The sequence below is a fragment of the Sardina pilchardus genome, chromosome 22 (genome assembly GCF_963854185.1).
Source record: "Sardina pilchardus chromosome 22, fSarPil1.1, whole genome shotgun sequence".
Classification (NCBI taxonomy): domain Eukaryota; kingdom Metazoa; phylum Chordata; class Actinopteri; order Clupeiformes; family Clupeidae; genus Sardina; species Sardina pilchardus.
Window position 1 is genome coordinate 21,636,527 of NC_085015.1, and position 10,861 is coordinate 21,647,387.

The window sequence follows — 10,861 nt, forward strand, 5'->3', positions numbered from 1 at the left end:
AAGAAACTACAGAGCTGGTTAATCATTTAAAACATAGAAAAGCGGTCATGGACTTTGTATGCCGAATATGAAGTGGAAATGAAACATTTAAAGGCCAAACGGACTTTAGATGCATTTATTTGTATTTGAAAAATAAAACAAGACAAATGTGTAATGATGTACTCAAAATTAAACCCGAATATATGACTGAAAACATGTGGTGGCCTATACCATTTCAAGTTCAAGAGTGGCAGGTCCATCTGAAACTGAAATTCATCGCATTCAGCAACGTCTTATTTCATGCCACTGGCTGCCTGGCTGAAAAAAGCCATCACAAACCAACCCCAAAGGCCCACCGGGTTTGTTCTTTTTTTTTTCCAGAAACAAGATACAGTAGTGGTTAGGGTATTTATTGACTGCTTCTAATGTATATGGGACCATTTAAAGCTATATATTTTAAAGGGAACAAAGACAACATGGTCAGTTACAATTTCTATGTCAGAGGTATTGGTTAATACATTGTTCGTAGCTTCAACAGAAATACAGTAATAGCTTTGTTAAAGGAATATGGACCAAATTTACATCATGATACCTGCAGTACATAGCATTATAAAACACACTTGGAGCTGCATAATTACAAATTTTCCATTTACTGGTGGTGGGGGTTTGGGCTGGAACTATTGAGGACACAGGTACAGGTCCTGGAACAAAATTTAGATACCTTTCCACAGAGAATACAAGGAATCTCTACTGATCAGTACTAAAACATACACCATGATGAGCAGAACCCTCCAACTTGCCCGATCTGCCAACAGGGCTCATAGAACTAAAAATGGATACTTGCCTGCTCATTGTAAAACCCATGACATCCGTCTATCTGTAATGGAGATAACAGCTGTAACAGGTTCTGTGTGAAATACTGTATGCCCTCCATATGCGCATTATAGGTAAGCTACACTAGAGGTCTAGAGGCGGGGTAGCTAAAGCACAGGGATGGCGGAGCAATATTCGCAACAATTCTGCTGACATGGCTGATATAGCAGTGACAACTACACAGTATATATAATCTAAGATCATTCGATTCACAATATATAGCGTTTCAAGGTGAACTGTCTAAAATGATCGTCAGTCTAGTACATTTTTTTTCAGCTACAACTTTTAAAAGTAATGAATTACTACACTTAATTCTCTCTTCTCGTTTGAAACCGTTCTTTTTGAGATAGTAAATCATTCATATTCTACAGGTGTAAACCCTTAAAAAACAATAAAAGGACTTAGTGTATGCAGATTTCAAGTGAAATCAATCATCTGCAGATTGAATTTTGGCAAACCTCCATTGCTACTCAGTTGCAGACTGTAAACAAAATATATGGGCTCTCGGGGGAGAGAATAAAAAAAGGAGTATTTATGTTACCTTTTGAAATTAAAAACAAAAGAAAGAACATTATTAGAAGGCAGCAGGAATTTCTTAGTGTACGGGAAATATGTGGCTGGAAGCCTCCCTCCCCGGCCTTCTCCAAGAGCCCACCATTAATTCTAGGGTCTTAGGAATAGAAGTCGATTGGATATAAGTAGTACTAATTACAATACGAGAGAGAATGACATATCAGTATGCATATGGTGCGTCTCCTCTCGTCTTCCCGAGACAACTTTACACAACTCCTCTCCTCCCCTCACCGCCTCTTCCTTCTCCTCCTCGCCCCCTCCCTCCCCCCTCCCCTCGCGCCATCCCAGGTGAGCTCAGATTGCAGCCGGTTCGTTTCTGTGCACGTCGGGATTTAGAGTAGCGAGCACTTCCTCTTCCTCTTCTTGACGGGCGGCGGGCACAGTACTGCCCGGATGGCTTCGTCAAACACCGTCTTAAGGCCACGCTGTGTCAAGGCTGAACACTCGAGGTACTTCACTGCGCCTGTGGAGGTGCATCACAAGTCATGAGACCCAACATTGCAGAATGCTATGACCCTTCACCTCTGTGTCTAGCAGCATATACAAACACATTTAGATAATATGTATGTATATGTGAATGTAAATAACTATGTATTTGAATGAATTATCAACCGCGTTTTCTACTTAATTTAATGGAATTTCCTGTAAAAACCAACGTTCAGTGGCCATATATGGATTATCTGGGGTACTAACCAATTTCTTTGGCCATAGCAAGGCCTTGTGGGTAGGTGATGGGAGTGAGCTTCTTCTCCTTCAGCTTCTCGATAGTGTCCTTGTCGTCCCTCAGATCAAGCTTGGTGCCCACCAGGATGATTGGAGTGTTCGGGCAGTGATGTCTGACCTCTGGGTACCACTGTGTAGAAGGGAACAAAAAACACGTTCGCACTTTTGTTTCGTTTCAAAACTCATCTAGTAACAAACACTCGGTCTTGAAATCCCTTTTCCATTCTCGTCCCGCAACATCCTAAGGCAGAAATCCCCACGCAGCAATTTTGAGCATAAACCACCTGCACAAGATGTTTATCTGTGAGGGAAACTGGAGACTTCCTCCTGGACCGCGGCCAAATGAACTGTGTCTCCGCAGCTTTGTAATCACTTGGCACAGATAACCCAGGGATCTAGACAACCCCACCCCCTCTCGTATAGATATGACTCCACGCCATGACATCTTTACCTCTATAAAGGCTAAAAAGATCTTAGTCATCATCACCACCACTGCGCTACGGACATCTTTACACGGGCAGTAATGGTGATCGACCGAGATCAAACTGATGAATTATAAATGTGATACCATGATATAGCAGAACTCTCATAACCAGTTTCTACCTTTATAGACCTGTAGTGGTGAAACGCCGTATCGCCATAGTGCTTACCTTCGCACGGACGTTTTCAAAGGAGGCAGGACTCACAAGCGAGAAGCAAATCAAGAACACGTCCTGTACGGGACAAGAAAAAATAAATACAAATTCAGCACATGTTTAAATACGCCCAATGGAGGATGTGTTGGATAAGCCCCACAGGACCTCCACTAATGAGTGCTAGTTAACTCTAGCCCCGATACTGCCATGCAAACTGTAGAAGTATAGTCCCTAATTGTATTACATAACCCATTGTATTTGCAGTCAATGATTACTGAGTCATGAATGGTGCAGGCAACTATTTGGGAACAATGTTGGTGTGGACACTGAGCCACTCACTTCTACACTGGAGGACAGACACACAGAGGGCAGTCTGTGGTAGTGACTCAAAGGACAAACAAGGCAGTCTTTCACTTCCTCAACTCTAAATAAGCATGCTCGACATTATCAGGGTCAATGGACACCGCGCTGAACACTCCATCCAGACCATAAAACATGCATGAATACATGCCAATCTATGGACTATCCATGGCCTCTAATTTGAGGGAAGCAAACAATTTGTATAAATCAACCTGAACATAAACACCAGACGGAGTGTAGATGTCCTGTTGATTAAATCCATTCCCATGTTACCCCTTCATTCAGTCCATTTTTTTAAATTATTATTTCAGATAATCTCCCTGTTTCTAATCCTTGCAATTAAATAAACCGTCTTTCCAGAAAGTAGACACATGAGGATCAGTCATTGCCTCACCGTTTGAGGATAGGAGAGGGGACGGAGCCTATCATAGTCCTCCTGTCCAGCTGTATCCCAAAGGCCCAAGTTCACCGGCTTTCCATCAACCATTACATTGGCCGAGTAGTTGTCGAAGCTAAGGGGACATAGGGCATTGGATTATTTATCCATAAATTATCTGGCGACATGTTTTAGCACACCGGCTATCTTCTACTAGGGATATACTCACACTGTGGGGATGTATTCCCCAGGGAAGGCGTTGGTGGTGTAGCTGATCAGAAGACATGTTTTACCCACCGCACTGGCATGGAAAGGAAGAGATGCAGATTAGCATAAACCATTTACAGTTTAACAGTGACAAAAAAAAAAAAAGTGCAGCGAAAAGTGACATGCAAAGGCAATAACCATTTCAACTTGGCCCTCTTCAGGCACAAAAACAGATGTTTCACAATAACCCCAGGCAACTTCCTCATACACAAAGAGGAAAGCATCATTCCTAAAATAATCAGGGAACTTTTGTTTCAGAAATAGCAACATGGTCACATGTATCAGTGCAGCATCATGAAGACCCTTACAAGACCAGTAAAACAAGAATGCTTAAAATTTCTCAACAGTGCACACATAATGAACAATGGAACAAACAGCTGGACAACAAAAATGGCAGTCTTCATAGATATGAGTGGGAAGTAACACCTTTAACCACTTTGACCTACTTAAGCCAATTCCAGCCTATAATCAGTGGCTGACTCAAGGCGGCCTTACCCATGCCTTCCTTTAAGACTTGTGTCTGTGGGCAGCTTTGGGTAACACTGTGAGACAGCCTAGTCATTAGTCAATAAGGAAACATGGTGCCAGCCTTGCAGGATAATGGAATTCTTTTGCTGATAAAATAAAGAAATACGTTCGAAATATATCTGTAATGTGATTGCCTAGAGTGGTGCATATTTTAGCAAGGGCTTAAAATATATACACGCTTAAATAGACATCAAAGTCTACACAAAAAAAACATTGAAAAAAAAACATTTAAAAAAAGGAGCACCAAATAGAACACTTCAGTTAAATTTCATCCATAGTCATTCCGTACGTCATCCATAAAATGTTTGTAACGTTAGGCGGATCCATGAGAAGCATGACTTCATGTTAATCGAAACTGGCAACAAAAGCGACATGACTATTTAACAATTTCTTTTCCAGGGTCCCACCCTGATTCAGGCCAAGGTAGAACTCAAGGCCAATTTAGAACAAGCTGCGCCCAAAACATGACAATTATTTGATTTGATACCATATCTAACAACATTTTGTGGATATAACAAATAGCAAATAAACTGACAGTTGTCGTTAAAATGAAATGACTGATTTGTTAGGTAGATCTATCTGGAACAATAAGAAACCATACGTAACCAGGACTGACAACGAAGGCTAACGTTACTCGAGGAAAACGTATATCATTAACTTAACGATAACGTTAGTTCACGTTATATTCATGTGAAGCCCAACAGTCTAAAGAGTAATTTGATGGCTAACGTGTCGTTTCATACAACAGTGAACACGCATTTCAGATCAACAACTGGCATAAAAATTATCGTTTATTTGGACAACTATCATACTGTGACAATCTGATTCTTACGATATAACGTTATCTGACGACAACGAACAGAAGTCGCTTAAGGAATGCGGAACATACCGACATAAGTTACCGTCGGCTTCAATGAGTTAAGTTAGCAAACGTTAGCAAAGACTCAACAAAGTCAGTCGGTACTGCAACACAGTTGGCTAATGTTGGCTAGTGAGCAAGCTATGCTAAATGAGCTTGGAAGACTGCGGCAACACAGCATCAGCTAATATTTGAACAAAACAACGCCACAATACATGTACAAATTATATAGGACACGTGCGAGGATTTAAAACAAGAAAAAAAAACTTACCCGTCTCCCACGACCACACACTTTATGGCCTGCATCTGTGCGCTGCGTTCTTTTGACGCTGAGTTAGCTTACTAGCTAGCAAGCCAGCTAATGTAGCCTCTTAGAGCTAAGTAGTAAAACCACCCTTTGTTGATTTAACTTGTTTTCCCAACGAGAAAAACAAGGATCGCCGTTATTATATAGTGACCCAGCCACAAGACAATTACCAGCTGGAAATTTCCCAAACGTAGTGCCCTTAGACCAACTTGATCAGAGAATTCTGAAGTTGTTAAACAAACAGCCACCACCCAAAAAATCTCTGGTCCTGAGCTAGGAAAAACGCCCTCGAACTCAGACAACGGAAACTGTAGTTCCCAATTCCAGGCGAGTCATTTCCGGTCTCTCCCGCTCGTTCTCTACAAGTGTCTTTGCAGGATATTTAAAGAAATCTCCAAATGTTGTGAATCACTGCCCTCTGTTGGTTAACTACGATAAACAACCGTAGTGTTAGTTTATGCATAGCCTATTACCAGTGGTGTTCAGTGATGTGCTCAATGCTCATCATAAGAAATTACCACTTAATCAAAGATGGCATCGCAGCACTTTTTATAAAGCTCATTTGTATTGGAAAATTAATCTTCATAAACTGTCAACACGTAAACTAAAATCACTGTTTTGTTTTTCTTGACCACTAGAGGACAACATTATCATAGAAATAATAAGTGTGTCTTGGCTCCATACAGTCAGCCACACATTAAACACATTCAAAGTATTTTATCTCTTCATATGACCTTTAAATGACTTTTACAGAAAACAAGCTGATGTAGCACATTTAGTCAGACAGTTTGGTGATGTCATCTCTCCACAGTAAAAGAATTATGAAGAGATCTCTCAACTGCTGACACCATAAATCTAGTATTTCCCATCCAGTTAAACTGAAGTTGTAGGCTACAACACATACACACACACACACACACACACACACACACACACACACACACACACACACACACCAACCCCCTTCGTCCATTTAACATCCTCTCCTCAATCTCCGCCTTTCTGTGACTAAAGATAATTAATCATTGTTGCTATGGTAACTGCCATCCGCCACCACCACCCCACCCCTGGCCATGCCCTGAACTGTAAATAGGGGATTAAATGAAGGGGGATTTTGGTAGGAAAACATTTTAATAGGATAAACAGTATTAAGTTAGGGGACACAAACAGAGAGAATAAAGAATGGATAAGCACACTTACTTATCTGCATAGACACGAAGGGGTCAAGTCCAGATAACCAGAAGTGTGGGTTTAGTTGAAAGATGTGTGAGACCACCATCATACAGTATGACATTGTAGCCTACATCTAGACTCATATACTGTAAGTTACTAACATAAATTAATTGTTATAGTGCATCACACACCATGGGACATTTGTGTCACTTTCAAAAAATACTCCGCAAATACTGCATTTTATAAATGTTTCTGTAGATTGACATAGGCTATTCAATTGAACATTTTGGTAAATTCAGCTGAATACGTTGAAATGAAGTTACTTCTTTTTGTCTGAATGGCATAAGGCAACAGGAAGTGCAGAATGCAAATCAGAAATATCAGTAGAGAAAACCGGTTGGCCTCCTGGAACTGAACAAATCTCTGTACAGCAACTACTGGTTCTTATCACTCCGTGATTTTCACCATGTCCATTTGTTTAACAGATAGGTGTCATGAAACAGTTGGAGGAGTGCAGATGTGTGCGTACATGTCTGCGTGTGTGTGTGTGTGTGTGTGTGTGTGTGTGTGTGTGTGTGTGTGTGTGCGTGTGTGTGTGTGTGTGTGTGTGTGTGCGTGCGTGCGCATAGTCAGTGGGAGGATTGTCCTGTACGTGTGCAAATGTCCACCAAAAGGAAATGGCCGCTTATAGTGCGTCCCTGTAGCAGGATGTAGTCAGTCAGAGCAGCGTAAGCACTAGGGGTCAAAACTCTTCCCATGTTCCCCCTCATCATCCCTCCTACAGTACATGCTACTGAAACAAAGCAGTGTGGAGCATGGTGTACAGGCGGAAGGGCAGGAAGCCATTTCCAGTGTCTCTCTGGTCATCTCCTGTGCAGTAAGGTGTTGCCACCCTCCCTCTTACACCATGCACGATCAATACATATGTCCCAAGGGGAAATAGGAGACATCCATCTCTGAAATGACACCAGAGATAACATGGGTCATCTGGGATGCTTGTAATGGGTTTCTTAGATAATGTAACAGGATCTGTCATCCACATCAAGAGTTCATCCACATCCACATCAGGATCATCCACATCAAGAGTTTGCCATTTTAGCAAACTGCATACTGCTTTTTAACTAAGGAGCTAGCCAAAGAATATCAGTGAAATGTATGTTTAGCCATTTTAGGATGGAACTGTGTCTATCAAATGTTTTGTCCATCAAAATTATTTATATTTACTTATTTATTTATTTATTTTGCTTAACAGAGTTATTTTTCATACCCTGACCTGGTCAATCAGGTCAGATTGCTCAACTAGCCATCAAGAAAAATGAATCCAAATGTAACTGTGAGATTGGATCCTTTTGAAGTGTTGATGTCCAATATGTGTGGCAGCTTTTACTGTAATACTGTTTTTGATGTAAATCCTATTGTGATTTGAGAACCCAATTAGGCCTGCTACAGTTAGCACAGCTCGAAAGTCACGTATTATGAGTGAATTATTTTGCCGTAATATCCAGTAGGAACCAGAATGGGCAGCCTCCACGGGTCAGAATATGACGGAAAAGGTTCACTCATTTGCTCAGCTCATTTGTTTCAGGGTCATATCCCACAGAAAGGAAGGAGGAGGTTCCAATCCACACATTCTCATTTCCTCCTGTTCCTCTGTCCTCTGAAACTATTTCACACAGCTACTCGCAGGAAGTTGGGACTCAGTGGACATGTACATATTATGTACTTATGCGTGCGTGAGTTGACAGAGGAAGGCTACAGAGAAGAGACACGGGTGTGGTTCGTCTCGGTGTTTGTCATCACCACACGATACAACGGACATGTGGGTGCCCGACAAATTTCTATAGTTTCCAATAGTTCTCTTTTCACAATTCCATTATTTATTGCGGCCTGTCTCTAATTAAGTGTCACATTCCAAGAAAGGATAGAGTGATTCATAATGTACTGATTAACCAATGACTGTTCAATTCCCGCTACATGTCCACAGTACTGTAGCTCACCACACATCTCACATGTCATCTCAGGAGCGCTGCGTAATCATCAGATTACCCCCTGCCACAATATCTACCCACTGAGTGAGACTCTTACTTCTGTTTATGCTGAGAGAACATTAGGCCTCCTCTATATCACTGGAGCATCTCCATGACTGACCTATAGGCGGATGCTCCTATGGTCTTGACATATTGACACACAATAGCTGAAGATGTTTTGTTTAAAACGGGGGCAATAGAGGCAGACAGACAGGGCATCTTGACACATGGCCATACAGTCTGGCACAAAGGGCTCCATCTCTGCCCAGACACGGGAGCGAGCGAGCGTGAGGCTGGATGAAAGGGCTCTCTGGTGGGGGGTGGGGCTGGGAGGTCTGGCCTCCAGTGCCCAGGAAGACAGGCAGATGACTATTTGCATACGCAACGTCTGCGCAGCCCCGCACTGTGTGCTAACCCAGTCAAACCCCCACGCCTGATGCCGCGCTGTGACAGACATATGTTGCCCCAGGGAAGGGGGGTGTTGGGGGGCTCTGCTGTTATGCCTCCAGTGGATGTGTAAGTGCAGCCAAGCAAATGGACTTTTGCCTGCCTGCCACCCCCCCCCCCCCCCATCACTCATCACTGTATTCCCCTTGGATTCACTGTAACTAAAGGCATGTGTCTTCTGCCATATGAGTTAAGCGTTCAACCCTTTATTTTAGTCGTAGTAGTCTAGTCTAAAGACTGCTATACAGGTGAATAATCTTTCATAGTCTTTTATTATAATGTTATTATCTTGTTGTTGCGCTTAAGGAATAAAGCCATAGGTATTTATTTGAATCAACATTTTTTGTTCAATTTAGCTGGCTCTTTGGAAAAAAAGCTAAAAGTGGCAGACCTTTCCTGAGCTCAACCGGATATGTGCTCTCTGCTCCCCCTCACAGGAAATCAATCCCACCCTGTAGCCCCCCCATTTCCCCTTTTCTCCCCATTTCCCCCCCAGTCCGCCGCACACTCCCCACTCCATGCTCACTTATTGCATGCACACTCTTCCTCTGAACATCAGTTACCCTTTCTCCCTTTCCTGTATGTGCATGTAGACTCCAGCCAACAACAACTGTGATGGTCCTCTATGATTCACACATGAGCCACTGTTGAGTCTTCATACTGTACATCAATAGCTTGATTTTCTTCATGTTATTGGATCTACTGAATTAAACATTTAGAAAGGAATCTGTTTCACTTAGAAATGTAATCAACCCTTTTTGGTCTCTTCAGACAATGTGTTTATTGCTGTTCATGATTGTTGTTATGGAGGCTATCATAATATTGACAGATTGTGTTGGAATCTGCTGTTTGTCATGGTGAGTCTTACAGGGATTTTACATTGCGTAGACTTAATCACCATCCTGACCAGGAGAGTTCCTCACGTAACGCTTTTTCCACTCAGCACCTTTGCAACACAGCATTTGTAAATTCATGCAAACGCAGTCAAACAAACCCTCCCATCTGACCTTGATTCGCCATATGACCATGTAAGCTGGCTCACAGATTCAGTACTTGTTAAAAGAGTTTGTGGCAGTGATGTGGCTTAAAAACAATGAATTTGACTTTCAGTCTTTGTCAGAGTGACCAAGACTGTCTGGAATAGCAGAATTGCACACAGGGATAGCCCTCAGTGCCTTGGGAGTTCTATGGGTGGAAGTGGTGGGAGGGTGTGGTGAAGGAGTGTTAGCTTCCCAGCATTGTTGCGCAATTCTTTGGCCACCCTTTGCGATCCTACAAGTCCAGTTCAGATCATCAGCTTTTTGGACCATGAATAATGGTGTGAAGCAAAACAAAAAAGGGAAAATGATCATCACATAAGAACAAAGGGAAAAACGGGACACTCCTGGGTTGAGAGGGCTGACCTGCTTTGATGTTGGATTAGATATGTGGAATAATTAAGCTACCTCATGAAGCCTCCTGTCTGAGTCACATGAACTGCAGTGAGTGAGATCACTGGCAGCTAGGGTGTGTCCTCGATGAGACCGTGCGGGAAGTGCTTGCTGTTCTGTCCAGCACGGCCCGGCAGAGGTCATGTGCTGTGCTCACCGTTCCAGGATCTCCTCACAGGGACCTCATCAAGTCATGACTGTCACTGATGTGCCAGGACACAACATCTTTAGAGACTTTTACTCATCCCCCACGACCCCCCCCAATTCCCCACTTGTTGCTACACATCCCAAGAAGACAGAATTA

General features: G+C 42.5%; 1 protein-coding gene across 1 annotated transcript; it reads right to left on the reverse strand.

Annotated features, from left to right (window-relative positions):
* Positions 1 to 101: 101 nt before the first annotated feature.
* On the reverse strand, positions 102 to 5,824 carry rac1a (Rac family small GTPase 1a). Its single transcript, XM_062527133.1, has 6 exons — positions 5,445 to 5,824; positions 3,749 to 3,820; positions 3,538 to 3,655; positions 2,799 to 2,861; positions 2,119 to 2,278; positions 102 to 1,888 (listed from the first exon to the last, which is right to left on the reverse strand). The coding sequence occupies exons 1-6, from the start codon at positions 5,477 to 5,479 to the stop codon at positions 1,758 to 1,760; spliced, it is 579 nt and encodes a 192-aa protein (XP_062383117.1). The 5' UTR covers positions 5,480 to 5,824; the 3' UTR covers positions 102 to 1,757.
* Positions 5,825 to 10,861: the final 5,037 nt, after the last annotated feature.